General features: G+C 40.5%; 1 protein-coding gene and 1 non-coding gene across 2 annotated transcripts in view; both read right to left on the reverse strand.

Annotated features, from left to right (window-relative positions):
* GALNTL6 (polypeptide N-acetylgalactosaminyltransferase like 6) overlaps window positions 1-20,111 on the reverse strand; it is a 1,380,753-nt gene that overhangs the window by 12,155 nt on the left and 1,348,487 nt on the right. The window contains exon 11 of the mRNA XM_003415811.4: window positions 12,849-12,998. Coding sequence (XP_003415859.1) covers window positions 12,849-12,998 — 150 coding nt within the window. The remainder of the gene's footprint in view (window positions 1-12,848; window positions 12,999-20,111) is intronic.
* Window positions 201-307, reverse strand: LOC111752195 (U6 spliceosomal RNA). Its single transcript, XR_002787189.2, has one exon. It is a non-coding gene; the product is annotated as a U6 spliceosomal RNA (small nuclear RNA).

Here is a 20,111-nt window from a genome sequence, read left to right on the forward strand (position 1 = left end):
CTTGAGTACATGGATTAAACTTAATCTGTGTGGAAGCAAAGGCCAGGAGAGAGCTTTTTAACAATTGGGACTGTCCACTAATGAATAGGCTTCCCTGGGAAAGTGTGACTGTCCCAGTGTGACCACAAGTCCAGGATTGTGTAGTGGGGCTTTGTATGTCAGAACCAAAGATGAATTATATGTTTTTTTTTTTTTTCCCTAAAAATATGAAATGCCTCAAGAATTTGTGTGTTATCCTTGTACAGGAGCCGTGCTAATCTTCTCTTTGTTGTTCCAATTTTAATAGATGTGCTGCTGAAGCAATCACTAATTATGTTTTTTAAATTAAACTCTTTGTGTATACTTTCCTCATTTTTAGTCCTAAATCAATATTTAACCAGAATGATTTAAAATAACAACCTTGTGAACCAACACAATTTCATGAGCTGAGAGGCCAAAGTCCTGGCGTATACAATATGACAAGAATTCCACCCACTTGCTTTTTAAACTAATGTGATGGTTGTACTGTTATCAATTTAGTCTGGCAGTACCTTCTTATCTGCACTTCCTGTTTGATGTTATTTTTAAGCTCTTTCTTTTGGAAGTTAAACAATAACAACAACCCATAGAACAACTAAGAAAAGTAACTTCACACCTTTTACTTTTTGCCTTTGGGGAGGCTGTGTATGTGGTTCTGAGACAAAGAGATATGTTAAGTTTTGTACAGCACAGCTTGGGGTTCGTGAAGGAGGCGTTCACATCAATAATCGAGCTCAGGGTTTCTTTAAGCTATTTAATGAACGTGTATTTAAGAACTTCTATATATTTGGTGGAGCCCTGGTGGTGCAGTGGTTAAGAGTTCAGCTGCTAACCAAAAAATCGGCAGTTTGAATCTACCCACTGCTCCTTGGAAACCCTATGGGGCAGTTCTACTCTGTCCTATAGGGTTGCCATGAGTTGGAATTGACTCAATGACAATGGGTTTGGTTTGGTTTTTGGTTATATATTAGGTATTAAGATGGCCATACAGAAATAAAAGATAAAGTTCCTGCTCTCAAGAAGTTAACATCTATAAGGGGAGACAAGGGATTATTTAAGCATAATTCAAAATTATAAACACATAGAAGGGATGAACCAAATGATATAGAAGTATAGGTAGAGGAACAAATTCCAATCAAGCAGGAGGAAGGAGTGGGGTAATGAACGGCTGATCTGAGTAGATGAAATTTGAGCTAGGGAAGTGGTTGTCCATCTTGCTATACATTAGAACCAATTGAGAGCTTCCAAAATATACAAATATCCAGGTGTCATCTTCTAGAGATTCTACTGCAACTGGTTGGGGAGGGAAGACTTTGACTAGTGGTATTAAAAAACAATGGTTTGCAGGTAATTCCTGTGGGTAGGTAGGATGAAGGACAGCTTGTTTTATAAGGCCAACATAACTTTTCTACTCAAACCCGACAACGGAATTATGATAAAGGAAAATGATCCACCATTTCTTTTCAGGAACATACATATAAAGATCCCAAACAAAATATTAGCAGATCTCTCCAGCCATCTATCAAAAGGATAATCATGATCAAAAGGAGTTTATTCCAGAAATGCAAAGATGAGTTAATGTTTGAAAACCAATCCATGCGATTCACCATGTTACCAGAATAAAGCAAAAAATCTTATCCATCATGACAAAATCCTTAGCCGCACAGAAATAATGAGGCAAACTAATAGAAATGAACTTACTCAATCTAGTAAGAGGTACATCCAAAAACTCAAAAAAGCTATCACTCTTACCTATGAGATGTTAATGCTTTCATCCTGAGATTTCGAATAAAACAGGATACCTGCTATCATCATTTCAACATTGTATAGGATATCCTAGCCAATACAATTAGGCAGGAAAAAGATATCAAAAGGTATAAGAATTGGAAAGGAAGAACTAAAGTAATCTATTTACAGATGACACATTTGTGTACATCAAAAACAACAGCAACAACAACAACAACAAAATAAACCCGTTGCAGTCAAGTTAATTCCAACTCATACCAACCCCATAGGACAGAGTAGAACTGCCCCATAGGGTTTCCAAGGAGTGGCTGGTGGATTTGAACTGCCAAACTTTTGGTTAGTAGCCAAACTGCTAACCACTGCACATATGTTGTTGTTGGGTGCCGTTGAGTTGGGTCATGCAGCCACCCTACGCACAACAGAATGAAACACTGGCTCGTCCTGTGCCATCCTTACAACCGCTATGTTTGACCTCATTGTTGCGCCACCGTGTCAAGCCATCTCACTGAGGGTCTTCCTCTTTTCTGCTGACCCAGTACTTTGCCAAGCATGATGACCTTTCTCCAGGGACTGATCCCTCCTGACAACATGTCCAAAGTATGTAAGATGCAGTCTCACCATCCTTGCTTCTAAGGAGCATTCTAGTTGTACTTCCTCCAAGACAGATTTGTTCGTTCTTTTGGCATTCCATGGTATATCCAATATTCTTCGTCAACACTACAATTCAAAGGCATCAATTCTTCTTCGTTCTTCCTTACTCATTGTCCAGCTTTCATATGCATATGATACGATTGAAAACACCATGGCTTGGGTCAGGCACCCTTAGTCTTCAAGGTGACATCCCTGCTTTTCAACACTTTAAAGAGGTCCTTTGCAGCAGATTTACCCAATGCAATGCATCATTTGATTTCTTGACTGCTGCTTCCACGGGTGTTGATTGTGGATCCAAGTAAAATGAAATCCTTGACAACTTCAATCTTTTCTCCATTTATCATGATGTTGCTCCTTGGTCCAGTTGTGAGGATTTTTGTTTTCTTTATGTTGAGGTACAATCCATATTGAAGGCTGTGGTCTTTGATTTTTGTTAGTAAGGGCCTCAAGTCCTCTTCACTTTCAGCAAGCAAGGTGTGTCATCTGCATAACGCAGGTTGTTAGTGGGTCTTCCTCCAATCCCGATGCCCCGTTCTTCTTCATATAGTCCAGCTTCTTGGATTATTTGCTCAGGATACAGATTGAATAGGTATGATGAAAGGATACAACCCTGATGCACACCTTTCCTGGCTTTAAACCAGTCAGTATCCCCTTGTTCCGTCCAAACAACTGCCTCTTGATCTATGTAAAGTTACCTCTAAACACCCACTGCTGTTGAGTTGATTCCGACTCATAGTGACCCTATAGGTCAGAGTAGAACTGCACCATATAGTTTCCAAGGAGTGCCTGGCGGATTCAAACTGCCGACCTTTTGGTTAGCAGCTGTAGCACTTAACCACTATGCCAACAGGGTTTCTAAAGGTACCTCATGAGCAAAATTAAGTGTTCTGGAATTCCCATGCTTCTCAATGTTATCCATAATTTGTAAGGATCCACACAGTCGAATGCTTTTGCATAGTCAATAAAATACAGGTAAACATCCTTCTGGTATTCTCTTTCAGCCAGGATCCATCTGACATCAGAAATGATATCCCTGGTTCCATGTCCTCTTCTGAAACCAGCCTGAATTTCTGGCAGTTCTCTGTTGACATACTGCTGCAGCCATTTTTGAATGATCTTCAGCAAAATTTTGCTTGTGTGTGATATTAATGATATTGTTCTATAATTTCTGCATTCAGTTGGATGACATTTCTTGGGAATAGGCATAACTGTGGCTCTTTCCCAGTCAGTTGGCTAGGAAGCTGTCTTCCATATTTCTTGGCATAGACAAGTGAGCACCTCCAGCACTGTATCCGTTTGTTGAAACATCTCGATTGATATTCCGTCAATTCCTGCAACCTTGTTTTTCTCCAATGCCTTCAGAGCAGCTTGGACTTCTTCCTTCAGTACCATTGGTTCCTGATCATATGCTACCTCTTGAAATGGCTGAACATCGACTAATTCTTTTTGGTATAACGACTCTGTGTATTCCTTCCATCTTCTTTTGATGCTTCCTGCATCATTTAATATTTTCACCATAGAATCCTTCACTATTGCAACTCGAGGCTTGAATTTTTTCTTCAGTTCTTTTAGCTTGAGAAACACCAAGTGCGTTCTTCCTTTTTGGTTTTCTATCTCCAGCTCTTTGTGCATGTCGTTATAATACTTTGCTTGGTCTTCTCGAGCCGCCCTTTGAAATCTTCTGTTCAGTTCTCTTACTTCATCATTTCTTCTTTTTGCTTTAGCTGCTTGACGTTCGAGAGCAAGTTTCAGATTCTCCTCTGACATCCATCCTGGTCTTTTCTTTCTTTCCTATCTTTTCAATGACCTTTTGCTTTCTTCACATATGATGTCCTTCCACAACTCATCTGGTCTTTGGTCACTAGTGTTCAATGAGTCAAATCTATTCTTGAGATGGTCTCTAAATTCAGATGGGGTATACTCAAAGTCATATTTTGGCTCTTGTGAACTTGCTCTGCTTTTCTTCAGTTTCAGCTTGAACTTGCATATGAGCAATTGACGGTCTGTTCCACAGTCGGACCCTGGCCTTGTTCTGACTGATGATATTGAGCTTTTCCATCGTCTCTTTCCACAGGTGTAGTCATTTTGATTTCTGTGTGTTCCATCTGGTGAGGTCCATGTGTATAGTCACCATTTATTCAGATACCAGTATACCACTTTTCAGATACCAGCAGTGGAACATTGTCTGATGCAGTGCTGGAAGATGAGCCCCCCAGGTTGGAAGTCACTCAAAAGATGACTGGGGAAGAGCTGCCTCCTCAAAGTAGAGTCGACCTTAATGACATGGATGGAATAAAGCTTTTGGAACCTTCATTTGCTGATGTGGCATGACTCAAAATGAAGAAAGAGCTGCAAACACCCATTAATAATCGGAACCTGGAATGTACGAAGTATGAATCTAGGAAAATTGGAAATTGTCAAAAATGAAATGGAACGCATAAACGTCAATATCCTAGGCATTAGTGAGCTGAAATGGACTGATGTTGGCCATTTTGAATCAGACAATCATATAGTCTACTATGCTGGGAATGACAACTCGAAGAGGATGGTGTTGCATTCATTGTCAAAAAGAACATTTCAAGATCTATCCTGAAGGAAGTACAATGCTGTCAGTGATAGGATATTATCCATACGCCTACAAGGAAGACCAGTTAATACCACTATTATTCAAATTTACACACCAACCACTAAGGCCAAAGATGAATAAAAGATTTTTATCAGCTCCTGCAGTCTGAAATTGATCAAACGTTCAATCAGGATGCATTGATAATTACTGGTGATTGGAATGTGAAAGTTGGAAATGAAGAAGGATTGGTAGTTGGAAAATATGGCCTTGGGGGTAGAAACAATGTCAGAGATCAAATGATAGAATTTTGCAAGACCAACGACTTCCTCATTGCAAATACCTTCTTTCACTGCACATACAGAAATCCCAAAAGGTTATGCAGCTAAACTATTAGAGTTAATAAGTACTTTTATCGCAGTCACTGGATACAATGTAAATTAAAAAATCAATCATCTATATATTAGCAACAAGAAATAGAAAATTTAGTTAAAAGTATGACTTCATTCGGTCACCATGAAAACCATCAAATAAGTAGGAATAAATCTTAGAGAACATGTGCAAGATCCTTACCTGGAAAACGATAAAATATCAGTAAGAGTAATGAAAGAAAATATAAACAAATAGAGGGAACTATCATGTTCAAGGAAACCCTGGTGGCCTAGTGGTTAAGTGCTACGGCTGCTAACCAAAAGGTTGGCAGTTCAAATCCACCCAGTTCTCCTTGGAAACCCTATGGGGCAGTTCTACTGTGCCCTATAGGATCACTATAAGTTGGAATCGACTGGATGGCAATGGGTACAGGAATCATGTTAGAGGATTTTAAAACTCAATATTGTGAAGATGTAAGGTTTTCAAACTGATCAACACATTCAATGCAAAACCAATCAAATCTTATCGGATTTATTTGTGGAAACTAATAAGCTGATTATAAAATTTATATGGAAATGAAAGGACCAAGAATAGCCAAGAAAATCCTGAAGGATGAAAAAGGACAAAATAGTATCAAAACGTTATAAAGGTACACTTATTAAGGCAGTGTGCTACCAGTGTAAAGATAGACAAATAGATGATGAAAAATAGACTATTTATAAATAGTTTCATGTATATAAGGTCTCTTGACTTATGACATAGGTGTCATTTCAGTGCAGAGGGAAAAATATTTTTAATATATGGTGATAAATCATTTGGATGTAATAAAAAAAAATCAAGCCCTATCTTAGGCTGTAAACATAAAAACATTTCAGGGGAATTTTATTCCAAAGTGTGGAAGATTAAACAATAAAGATTCCAGAAGATAAGTTAGAAGACTATCTTCATAACTTTGGTGTAGGCAAAGATTTCCTGAACAAGTCAAAAAACACTAACTAATGAATAGCTCTTCAACATGATACTCCACGAGAGAGAGAAAATGCAAGCCACAGGCTGGAAGAAGATATCAGGAATACATGTATCCAACAAAGGCTTTGTATCTAGATTATATAAAAATCTAAAATGTGTAAGAACAAGGCAGACAATCCATCCTAAAAATGGACAAAAGACTTAAACAGGTAATTCACAAAGAAGATACCCAAAATGACTAACAGTGTAGATGAGATCATACTACAACCAAAGAATAATAATAAAAAAAGAACGAAAAAGAAACTGACAATGCCAAGTGTTGGTAAGAATGCGGATTTCTCTTGCAACACTAATAGGAGTACAAATTGTTAAACCACTTTGGTTAGCTGTGTAATAGTAAATAAAGTGGAATAAAATAATACTTTACAATCCAGCAATCCCTAAGTATATAAATACATATTGAGCATACCTGTATACAATGTATTGGGCAAATCTGCTGCAAAGACCTCTTGAAAGTGTTAAAAGCAAAGATGTCAAGCTTGAAGACTAAGGGGTGCCTGATCCAAGACATGGTATTTTCAATCACCTCATATGCACACGAAAGCTGGACAATGAATAAGGAAGACTGAAGAACTGATGCATTTGAATTGTGGTGTTGGCGAAGAATATTGAATATACCATGGACTGCCAAAGGAATGAACAAGTCTGTCTTGGAAGGAGTACAACCAGAAGCAAGGATGGCAAGGATGGCAAGATTTCATCTCACATACTTTGGACATGCTCTCAGGAGGGAATCTGTCCCTGGAGAGGGACATCATGCTTGGTAAAGCAGAGGGTCAGTGAAAAAGAGGAAGACCCTCAACAAGACGGATTGACACAGTGGCTGCAACAATGGGCTCCAGCATAACAACAATTGTGAGGATGGCATAAAAAAAAAAAAAATTTTTTTTTTTTTTTTTTAGGACCAGGCAATGTTTTATTCTGTTGTAGAATCGCCTTGAGTTGGAACCAATTCGACAGCACTTAACAGCAACAGCGACATACCTGTACCAAGATACGTGTATAGAATGTTTATAGAAGTATTACTTGAAATAGCACTACATTTGTAACAATCCAAATGCCCATCAACAGGCAAATGGATTAATAAATTACGGTATATTCATCTGATATAAAATACTCCAGTAATGAAAATGAAAAATAAATAAAATCCTCTGTTACATGCAACAACACGGGTGAGTCTAACAAACATAATATTGGGGGGAAAAGCCACACACAAAAGAGGACCTATGGTATGATTACGACTCCATTTGCACAAAGTTTAAACGCGAGCAAAACTAGTTTATGGTGCTAGAAGTCAGAATAGTGGTTACCTTCATGGGAGGTAATAAGAAGGAGATGGTAAGAGGGAAGCTTCTTCGCAGCCGAGATTGTTCTATTTCTAGATCTGGATGGTGATAACAGGGATGCATTCACTTTTCAAAAATTCGTAGTTATATATGACTTTCTCTATGCGTGATGCAGCAGATGCTGTCTGTATCCTGCCTGTAGCCCTTAAGGCCTCACTATTTCAGTGCCTGCTGCCCCAGTTTGCTGCCACTCTCAATGGCATCTCTCTGCCCTATGGACTTTCTCAGGCCTTGAAGGCAGGTCTGTCTGTAACAGCAGCAGGCCAGAGGTGTCAGAGCATAAATGCCCCCAATAACCAAAGATTGACTGCAGTGGTGTATAAATATCCCAGCTCTCTTTTTCTCTGATGTGTGCTCTATACCTTTGCCCAGAGATCCTTAGTGGGTTTAAGCTCTAATTGCCCACCAAGCCAAAACCAAACCCACTGCCCTCAAGTTGATTCCGACTCATAGCAACCCTATAGGACAGAGTAGAACTGCCCCATAGATCTTCCAAGGAGCGCCTGGTGGATTCAAACTGCTGACCTTTTGGTTAGCAGTCATAGGTCTTAACCACTATGACACCAGGGTTTCCAACAGTGGTACTTGGTTCATAATGTACCCTTTATTGGCTCTCAACCCTTCTTCCTTTTCACTTCCCCACTCCTTCCAAGAGCTTCTGTGGCCACCTCCCAAATAAATCCCTTGTACTCAAATTCTTACCTCAGGGTGTACATCTGGAAAAACCCAAATTAACACATAAATTATACTTCAATAAAAAAGGTTTACTTAAAAAGAAGAGTAAATGGAAGATAGCCCTTAATTGGGGGGAATAACAATATTTGACATTGCTCGGGACAGGTTGCTTTAGCAACGGGATGTATCAGGATAACCTCACCACTATCATCAATGTAATTGGCTCCTGTTCTTAGTTGCCATCAAGTCGATTCTGACTCGTGGCGACCTCATGTGTGCAGAGTAGAATTGCTCCACAGGGTTTTCGAGGCTGTAACCTTTCAGAAGCAGATCGCCAGCCTGTCTCCTGAGGCGACTCTTGGTGGCTTGGAACCACCAACATTTCAGCTAGTAGTCAAGTGCTTAACCGTTTATGCTTCCCAGGGAACCCTACACCGAAGGAAATTTGATCACGTGGTCAGACACTCTGCTAGATGCTTTACATGACTTATCTTACTTACTTATTATCCCTGTTGTACTGATGGGGAAACGATGTCATATGTGCTATATAACTTATTCAAGATCACATTACAATTTCATGGTGAATTAAGATATATTAGGTCTAACTAAGGAGCCCTAGTGTTGCAACGGTTAAGTGCTCTCCTGCTAACCAAAATGTCAGTGGTTTGAACTCACCTACTGCTACGTGAGAGAAAAGGCCTGGCAATCTACTCCCCTAAAGATTACAGTGTAGAGATAACCCTATGGGGCAGTTCTACTCTGTCATATACAGTTGCTGGGTTGGAATCGTCTCCGTGGCACACAACAGCGACAGTACTGACTAACCCTAAGGCCTGGCAGGGAACCATCATGTTGACCTGACTGTGAAGAGTCAGGTGGAGAACTGGGAGGTGAAGGCACTTGATGTCCTACTCAGTAGGAAACCAAGTGAAGTTTTAAGACAGAGGAATGCAATGACCACCTGTGCCTTGAGGTTGCAATATGGGTTGGGAAAGGGGAAAAGGACCTTTACAAATCTATTGCAATAATCCGTGGGTAAGATGGAAGGCCTTCAACCAGCAACAGCTTTAGAAATGACAAGGAGGGAATGGATTTTATAGATATTGGTGGTGGTGAGAGGGGGAGGTTGACAATTCTTGGTAGCCAATTAGATGTGGGTTTTAAAGAAGAGGAAAAAAAGTTATTTGTTTCGGATGTTGGGTGATAATTGAAATATTTTTACTGAGGCGGCTTCAACAGATCACTGTCCTTGTAACAGGGCTCCCCCTGGTGGTAAAAGTAAACCAACAATGAGATCCCTCCTTCTGGGTGTCTGCTATTGCAGGGTATAATGCAACCACACAGTTACAAAACCATGTAATAGGAATTCCTTTCTTTTTTTTGTAGGGGCAAAGAGCCTACTTGTCGGTCTAAAAGTAACTGAAAAGCTGATGGCTGCTGAGGACCAAGTTGGGTCAGAAGGTGGGGCCTGAAACAACCTTCACCTGTTTGAGCAAGGTAGCTCAGGCCACCTTCTCTCTCCAAGAAATCACATGTAGCCAGCAGCAGGGTTGGTGGTATTAATGTCCCTGAATCTACGGGAATGGGGGCATTCTCTTGGGGGGGAATATTGGTCTAATTTCTTCAGCGTATGGCAGAGGGAAGAGTAGAGACTTGAAGGCCAGGTTCCCTGGAGTATGAACGTTGACTCTTCCACAAATCTGCATTTTCTGTAAAATATGCCTACTTGTACTGAGGTGGTTCTGTGTTTTCAGGTAGTGTGTAAGCACTAGCTCACTTCCTTCTTAACAGTTGGAGGTGATGGTGATGGTTACCTGCTGGTGGAGCCTAGGGGGTGGTCCTTTAGGCAATTAGTAGAGTCTTAGAGCTGCCTGGAAATTCGTGAACATGCTAATAAAAAGAAGGAGTTACAAAGCAAACTCAAATGATTGCTAAGCCATTGGAAGCCCCCAGGGCCAAGCTGTGCATCTAAATAGACAAGGTAGCTCCACAGGGAGATTTCTCTCTTATGCTTCCTTTCTTTATGCCTTGGGCATAGTTCTTGAAATAAATAAAAAGAGCTGTCTAAAGCAGGTATGTTTGAACAGGCCTGAGTCATCAACTGAGATGAGATATTTCAGAAACTTTCCATTTTGAGCCTTTGGCATGTTCCTGATTAAGTATAAATACCTTGCTTGTTATATAAATATACAGTGAGTGTAACCTTTAGCTGAGTAATGCAAAGCCAATAGCGATGGGAAGATCTGAGAAAAGAGCCACAGCACAATTGCTTCTAGTGGTTCCCTTTTGAAAATCCCTTAGGATGCTGGAAAGGTTAGGATGCCAGAAAGGTTAGGATGCCAGAAAGTGTTAGAGCTCATAAGAGTTACCTCTTGAAATCACTGCAGCCTGTTTTTTTTCCCCAGGAGCTCTGCATGCACATGTATTGGTTGGTCTTATCCATCTGTAAGCTTTTGTAAGTTCCCTGATGAAAACAACTGTATTTTCTTGGCTTAATTGCACATTATGGAGTGTTCTGTCTCTCATGCTATAAATGTACAGTGAAGAGAAATAGCCTGTTCATTAGGGACCACCAGTATGCTAGGCAAATGGCAACGCAGGCATTTTATTGATGGGCCCAGAAAATAGTTTCTTAAATGTCAGAATGTCACCGTAAAAAAAAGCTACCTTATTGCACCACACATAGACTGGATCATAGTGAGTAGCAAGAGGGTTTACCAGGGTTAACCATTTAGTATAAACTTCAGGAGGAAAGCAGGGGCGTTTTCCTATCGTGGTGACCATGCCCCCGCCCTATTATAGCTGATGCTATTTTTGTATTATCTCTCTTGATTTTAAAATTGTTTTGTAGAAGGATACCACCACCGATGTACTTTTTATGGACCTGGAGCCACAATCTGCCAGATACTGGGGGAAGGGCAAGCAAAGTAAACTTGTATAAACAAGTCTGCTTTTCAATATAGTTTTAGGTGCCCGACTCTAAGTGCTGGATGGATACCAGAAAGCTTGCTGAGGGAAAAGGTATAGCCAGTGACCCCTACAGAAACCCTGGTGGCATAGTGGTTAAGAGCTATGACTGCTAACCAAAAGGTTGGCAGTTCAAACCCATCAGGAGCTCCTTGGAAAACCTACGGGGCAGTTCTACTCTGTCCTATAGGGTTGCTATGAGTCAGAATTGACTTGATGGCAATGGGTTTTTTCCCCCCGCTCAGTGGCCCCTATACTGATTCTCTGCAGCTTCTTCCCTTCTGCTTTGCATAATTTCAGGGAATATTGACTTTGCCTCAGCCATGGGATAACCAAGCTCATGATTAAAATGGTGGATGTGATATTTTCCTTACAGCCTGGAGTGAGGCTGGATTCTGCCAGAGAATGGAAAGGCAAACCCAGACAGCATCGTCCACCTGGCTGGGAAGTTCCCCAGCAGTTCTGTGGGCTCGAGGGGTATAGTTTAGATTAAGGAGTACCTGCTAATTCACAGCCAAGTCCTGCCTTAAAAAGCAAAAGAGTTAAGAAAAGAAAAACCCAAATTTGTATAGTATCCGAAAAAGTTACCAAAGGAAAACATGATGAAAATATTTTTAAAACAATAACTGAATTGCTTTTTAGTTTATTAACTCAATAAAATGTGACTTTGTTTTTGAACTATTTCAATTGTTGTTCATTTTAAAGTTCTTAAAACTTTTAAATTCCCCAAATAAGTTTTCCTTTTCTGCAGCTAGGCAGGTTTTTGGCCAAATTGCAAAAAGGCAATTTGCATAAGGGTTGCAACAATTATGTCTACACAACCCCTTGGCCATCGAGTCAATTCCGACTCATAGCAACCCTACAGGACAGAGTAGAACTGCCCCATAGGGTTTCTAAGGAGTGGCTGGTGGGTTCGAACTACTGAGTTTTTGGTTAGCAGTTGTAGCCCTTAACCACTGTGCCACCAAGGCTCCTATATCTACACAGATGTATAAATATTTGTATAAATGTAATTGTCTTAGCCCAGACACCTCCTTAGCAGGTGAGCCTGAGGTATACAATAAGCCAATAGATGTGTTTGTGTGGGGTGGGGGGAGGGGAGAGAACTGAGGTTCTTAAAATTATATATGAATGTATTTATTTATTAGGAACATTTGTTCCTCCGTTTAGGAATTGTCTGGTTTAAGGTTAGTTCCTTCCTTTGTAATGTTAGCGCTCTGGCTCAGAGCCATTTTTCAACCATAATTAATTGTGATGAATATACATATGACAAGAAAAGCCAGCGGTGTGCCCCCTGCCCATGTACTGTTTCTGTACCCTGCTCTTTGCTGGTGGTCTCCAAATGTGTGAGCCAGACATGTACATGTATGCCCAGGAAGCACTCTAAATCAAAACAGTGTTTTGTTTCCTTTTTTAAACCTTGAGTTGGAGCAGCTGAAGTCACAGCAGTCTGAGAATGACCTCAGGGAACTGATTCTTACCTTTCGGTAACCCCAGAGCTGGTTCCCCTTCATGCCATGGCAGTCATAGAGCGTGGCCGGGCTGTTGTGCGAGATGGCATCGAAGCAGAATTTTCGGGTGTGCAGCGGCTCACCAGGTCGAATATCTTCTCTCCATCCAAAGGTAAAGAGCTGGCAAAGCAAGAGTAGTGGGAAAGCCAGAGTGAGTTTCACTTGGAGGGAAGTCTGAGAGCAGAGGAGATATTTCTTTAGTAACCTGGAACTCCTGCTTTGTGATTTATAGGAAAGAACTATGTCTCGGCATCATGAGGTATTCATAACGTGTGTATCATAAAACACTGCAGCAGCAACAGCGGCACCTAGGCCCAGGCTGCCATAGCCTCGGCTGCCAAAAGGTCCAAATGAGGAGTTTCCAGGGAAGGTAAGAGGTGAGGAGAAGGGGGTGCGGGAGAGAGAAAGGACTCTTTTCCTGGATCAAATGCTGCACAGTCTAAAGGAGAAGATGCACTGAAAAAAGACAAGGAGTAGTGGTGAGCTGAAGTGATCCTAAGACTCTGAAAAATCTGATTTGAATGAAAGCTAAGCTTGACGAAGTAATGAATAGGCAAATTACTTTCCTAAGGTTGGTATGGATAATTCTGTAGGGTAGTGTAGGAATTTTTGGCTATAACTTAGAGTAAGAAATACATTTTACATGAAGACCCAGTATACAAACACACATAGAACATCCCCCAACTGTAACAGAAGTTTCATGAAATGATGTTTACCCTTTAATGCACCCTGATTATTCCATCCAATCTTTCGCTATCCTAGTCTAGACTCTCCTATCCAATCTCATTCTATCATAAAAAAAGAAAATGCTACTTAAGATGCACTAAATTGACTTCACAATGTATTGTTGTTAGGTGCTTTTGTAGTTGGTTCTGACTCACAGCCACCCTACGTACAACAGAGTGAAACACTGCCCGGTCCTGTGTCATCCTCACAATCGTTGCTATGTTTGAGCCCATTGTTGCAGCCACTGTGTCAGTGCATCTTGTTGGGGGGTCTTCCTCTTTTTTGCCAACTTTCTGCTTTACCAAGCATGATGTCCTTCTCCAGGGACTGGTGCCTCTTGATAACACATCCAAAGTAAGAGAGACCAGGTCTCGCCATCCTCACTTCTAAGGAGCATTCTGGCTGTACTTCTCCCAAGACAGATTTGTTCGTTCTGGCAATCCATGGTATAGTCAGTATTCTTTCACAGCACCATAATTCAAATGCATAAATTCTTCTTTGGTCTTCCTTATTATTGTCCAGCTTGATTGAAAATATCATGGCTTGGGTCAGTGACATCTTTACTTTCTAACACTTTTAAGGTGTCTTTTCCAGCAGATTTGCCCCTTGCAATGTGTCATTTGATTTCTTGACTGCTGCTTCCATGGGCATTGATTGTGGATCCAAGTAAAATGAAATCCTTGACAACTTCATTATTTTCTCCGTTTATCATGATGTTCTTTATTGGTCCAGTTGTGAGGATTTTTGTTTTCTTCATCTTGAGGTACAATCCATACTGAAGGCTGTAGTCTTTGATCTTCATCAATAAGTGCTTCAAGTTCTCTTCACTTTCATCGAGCAAGATCGTGTCATCTGCATATTGAAGGTTGTTAATTATCTTCCTCTAACACTGATCTGCATTCTTCCTTATATAGTCCAGCTACTTGGATTATTTGCTTAGCATACATATTGAGTAAGTATGGTGAAAGGATACAACCCTGACACACACCTTTTCCAACTTTAAACTGCACAGCATCCCCTTGTTCTGTTCGAACGACTGCCTCTTGGTCTATGTACAGGTTCAGCATGAGCACAATTGTTCAGGAAATCCCATTCTTTGCAATATTATCCATAGTTTGTTATGACCCACACAGCCGAATACAAAATATTAGTTGGTTTAAAAAAAAAAAAAGCTCCTGTAGGGGAAAAACATTTTCTTGAGTTTGAGCTGGACAGTTATTAGAGGGGTAGAGTAGAAGAAGTCTTTCAGTAAGTGGGAAAACGGACTAAATGATCCCCATGATTTTTTCCAATTCTAACATTTTGATAAAAACCAAAACCCAAAACCCATTGCTGTTGAGTTGAGTCCAACCTATAACCACCCGAGAGGACAGAGCAGAAGTGCCCCATAAGGTTTCCAAGGAGCAGCTGGTGGCTTTGAACAGGTAACCTTTTGGTTAGCAGCCATATCACTTAACTGCTGCACAACCAGGGCTCCAAAATTTTGATAAGATTATATAATTCTCACAATAGAACTGAAGGCAGGCCTGGCTGTGAAGACAAGCTGCGAATTGTAAAAGAAAGACGAGCTGTCAAGGAGACCTTGTTGTTAGAAAAGCAGCGTAATTCCGAGTTGTATAAAGATAATACACTTAGCACTTAGCGAGCCCTCAGTAAATTTTAGCTTTTAGGTCCTGATGAGGAAAAAATATATATAGAGAGAACTATTTCAGGGACAGCTAGCAAAAATAGTAAGTAGGGAGGAAAGTGAAGAAAAATGGAAAGGACTGGGTTAAGTAGTTTAAAGAAAGTAAGAAAGAAATGATCTAACCAAACACATGAGAGATGATAGATGAGTAATGGCGAGTGGCTATATTCTGTTGCCCTAGACGACAGAACAAAAGAGAATGCTTTAAATGGAAGGACAAAAGGTTTTAGGGTAGTCATTTGAAATAGATTCATGAGGAGGAATTGTGTAGTCTCTTTCCCTAGAGTTTTTTATACCATTGTGGCTGGGTACATTTTTGGATTCATTTATATCTTGGCCAGGGGAATGACTTTTTGATCAGAACTCTATTCCTTTGGCTCTCAAAATACTATGCTTTTCTTTTATCTTTGTCTGTTCTCCTATCTCTTCAACACAGGTGTTGTGTAGGGTTCTCCCTCGAACCTGTCCTTGGCACCTACCACCTTCCCTGCTTGATCTTATACATTCTCAGCTCAGCTCTTGCTGATTTGTTGCTAACTCATTGTCTGTGTCATGTCCAATTCCTTGTGATGTTTCCCAAATATATGTCCCATGGACACCTCAAATTTAACATATCCTAAACTCAGTTGATTTTCTTCCCTCCTAAGCCTATTCCTACTCCTGTATTTTCTGATTTGTTGTTGTTGCCGTTGAGTTGATTCTGACTCATGGTGACTACATGTGTGCTTTTGGAAGCAGGTCTCCAAGGCTTTTCTTCTGAGGTGCTTCTGGGTAGGTTCAAAAGGCCAACCTTTCAGCTAGTAGTCTAGTGCTTAATGATCTGCCTCACTCAGGGACACCTATTTTCTGTTTTAGTTGTTGGTAATAACATTGGACTTGTAAACCTGGGAGTCTTTCTTCTTTAACTTCTTTGTCTCCCTCACCCCCTTCATTGAATCAATGACCAAGTCTTGCCACTTTTGCTTTCTAAATATTTCCTCTTATTTATCTGCACTATCATACATATCGCAATGTATCTTGTCTGGACTGCTGCAACGACCTCCTAACTGGTTTCTTTCCCACCTTCTTTTCCGGTTCCCTCATATCTGTCCTCTTCAGCCTCCAGAGAAGTCTGTTTGGAATGCCTATTTGCCCATGTTACCCCACAACCCCAAATCCCATAATATCTTCACATAACCCTTAGAGGAAAATGTTCGAATTCCTTAACCTATCATAAAGAACTGTCTGCAACTTGTCCATTGCCTTTTTCTCCAGCCACATCGCTTTTCTTGTAGTTTATGTTCCAGCAACACTAAAATGTCTGTAGTTCCTTGCACAACCCAGGCTGTATTCTGCCCCCTCCCCTCACTTTCTTCATGAGAATCCCTCTGCCTGGAAGGCTGACATTCACCAGCCAACCTAGTTAATGCTCCTCCACCCTTTATGATTCAGTTCAGGTGGTGACTCATGCAGGAAGCCCTTTTCTTTGAACCCCTCGCTCCTTCCCATCTCTTACCTTATTTCATTATCATTGTCCATTTGTGTTTCTGTATCACTCTCTAGATGGTGAGATCCGTGAGGTGAGGGATTTGCATCTCTTATGTCTTTGTGTTTCCAGCACACAGAACAAGTCACGACACATAGTTGCTGTTGAGTCGATTCCGACTCACAGCGACCCTACAAAACAGCTCAATAGGGTTTCCAAGGAGCAGCTGGTGGGTTCGAACTGCTGACATTTTGGTTAGCAGCCGAGCTCTTAACCACTGTGCCACCAGGGATCCATGATACATAACAGGTGGTCAATAAAGTTTCTATTGGATGTATGAAAACTTGTACTCATTATGTTAACAGGAAGTATGGTGAGATGACTGTCAAGATAAATGGCTTAGTTTTTCTAGTCCCTCAAACTGTACTATTTGTCTAATTACAATAAAAAAAATTTTTTTTTAACAATAATTATTATTTTTTGAACTTTTAACTTTGATGATTCTGGACCCAGTTACCTATTTATTATGGGGTAGAAATTTCCTGGTATATAGACCTGCCATTGCCATTGATTAAATCTTTATTTTATTTTATCCCTGACACTCTAAGTAGCCCAGCTAATGCTGGAACAAGCAGTCTTGATTGGTTTCTCCATTTCTGTTTATTTATTTTGGTTCTTTATACACTCAGAAGGCCAAAGCTAAGAGAGCCTGTAATCTTGAAACCAGTTCCTTTCAAGTTGATTTTGACTCATGGTGACCCCATGTGTGTCAGGGTAGAACTGTGGTCCATGGGGTTTTCAATGGCTGATTTTTCGGAAGTAGATCACTTTTTTTTTTTTAGATCACCAAGCCTTACTTCCAAGGCACTTCTGGGAGGACTCAAAATTTTAACCATTCAATTAGCAGCTGAGCTCGTTAAATGTTTGTACCACCCAGGGACTCCTTACCTAGCACCAAACAAGAAACTAAACCCATTTCCGTCAAGTTGATTCTGACTCATAGGGACCCTATAGGACAGAGTAGAACTGCTTTATAGGGTTTTCAAGGAGCAGCTGGTGGATTTGAACAGTCGGCCTTTCTGTTAGCAGCTGAACGCTTAACCACTGTGCCACAAGGGTTTTACCTAACACAGTCCCCTCTTAATATAACTGGGCAAAATCATGCCTACAGAGGTTACATGGCTTGATGCTGCCACGGCGTGAGTGTATATTATCTTATAAACAGTGTTTTCATAGTTTCTATTAAATGGACCAGTTAAGTCAAAAAGAATCCCAGCAAACACAGGCAAGATGTATTCATCTGTCACAATTATTTCTCAGGGCTTTCTTAATGACTTTTATTTCTCGTTTCTAGGCTTCTTATTATAGTGTGGTGATCATTCTTACGTCTGTGGATGGCTAGTTAGCCTGTAATCTTCACAGGATTTCTTCTTCTTATTACCTGGTGATCATTTTCCTGCATCCCAGGTGATGTGTCTTCAGATTATATCAGTTGTTTTATTCTTCCGCAACTATCATTCACTGAAAATTTTCTCTATTCTGTCTTTGAAATGCATTTCGTTGCTATTTATCTCATCCTAATGGCCATGTCAAACCAATCAGCTGGGTGCCTTTCATTAATTATGCACGTTTTCCTGTGTGCAATCTTGTCTTAACCATTATATCACCAGGGCTCCACTATTCCTGTACAATAAGTCCTGTTTTTTTTTTTTTCCCCCAACATTGAATCCCTCAGTTTTTAAGCACTTTCTTTCTCTGAGTGATACTTTTAAATATAGCCCCAGAACGATACATGACTCATTTTTCTTGGCTTAAATATTAATGTATTATGTGCAACACTCCCTGGGTCTGTGTCATAGTGCGCTAATAAGTTCACTAGCCTTGGTACCGCAAATTCATTTATATCTTAGTTTTACTACCGGATTTGGGAAGATTGAACATATTTTCTCTCTGTGGGTAGTTATATCTTATTTCATTGTTATGTGGATTGCAGAAATCCAAAACATTGGGTGTTCGTCCTTGCGATTCATACCCCCTGCATGCTCTAATCTCGATGGAGACTGCCTATTCCTCCCAGACTTTGTCCTTTCACCGCGTGCACAGGCTTGCTTCCCTCTCTGTTTGCTTATCTACTCCCCAGGTCTCGGGAAGGGAGCCTTTGGCTGCTTCCTCGGCAGGACGACAGCCTGCTGCCTTGCTTCCTCCCCAGCGTGAGACCAGAGGCTGCTGCTGGGCCTGCTGCCGAGTGAGAACAGCCTAACTAGGCCAAGATGGCGCCTCCTCCTCCTTTCCTTAGCCGCAGACTGGGAGTTGGAGAGCATTCTTTCCAGACCTTACTGTCTTATTAGGATCTATTTTTATTTTTCTTTCTTGGTCCCTAAAGGAAACTGAGAGCCAGCACACTCTGCTACAGTGATATCAAAGAACTAAATAGATCACCCTGAAAAAATGAATCACGCCTTTGCCTCCTTCACAGAAGCCGGATTAGTCATCAAAACTGCTCTCCAACAAAAAGCATTTTTTACAAAGGTGCTGCAATGGGTTTTCCTTTGTTTCCCACGTAATAATTTTGTTTACTCATTTGTATTTTATATTTGCCATTCTAGGGGCAAGGGGAAAGAAAAGATCGTTTCAACTACAATTGTTGCCCCTTATGCGTTTTTCAAATGCTACTGAATTAAAAAAAAAATTCTCATAATTTTTCTGTTCGGATACACTTCTCATTCAGGAATTTTAATCCAAAGGTGTAAGAATAAATTCTAATTCTTGTAAGTCGTTGAGTAATATATTCAATAAAGCCTCCAGTTAATTACTGAAGAACTGAAGCAGCGTGTGTTTTAACACCCAAGTCAATATGTGACAATACATATTTCAAATATGATTATGATTCATTTTTCACTTCCTGTCAACTTGGCTTAATTTCCCTGTAGTTCCATATTTAGATGTCTGGAAATTTCTTGTTAAAGAGCTATAGTAACTGGTCTTTTTGTTCTGCCTGTACAGTTTTCTGCTTGTCTAGTGCTGCTCTCTGGTGACTGTTTCCTGAATTACATGCCATAGATGTTTGCCGCTTCGTCTGGGCTGGGCTAAGAGCCCTGGTGGTTCAGAGTTTGCCTGCTAACCAAAAGTTTGGCAGTTCGAATCCACCAGCCGCTCCTTGGAAACCCTGTGGGGGCACTTTTACTATGTACTACAGGGTTACTATGAGTTGGAATCGACTCATAGCTAACCGGTAGTCTGAGAAAAACAAAAACGAAACTGAACCAATGGAGTGTAAAGTGTATGCAATAGAGTTGGCTTTCTTTATGGTCCCCTCGTTAAGTTAAATAAAATATTTTTACTTAAAGTTTTAAAA

Source organism: Loxodonta africana, chromosome 21 (genome assembly GCF_030014295.1).
Source record: "Loxodonta africana isolate mLoxAfr1 chromosome 21, mLoxAfr1.hap2, whole genome shotgun sequence".
Lineage (NCBI taxonomy): Eukaryota > Metazoa > Chordata > Mammalia > Proboscidea > Elephantidae > Loxodonta > Loxodonta africana.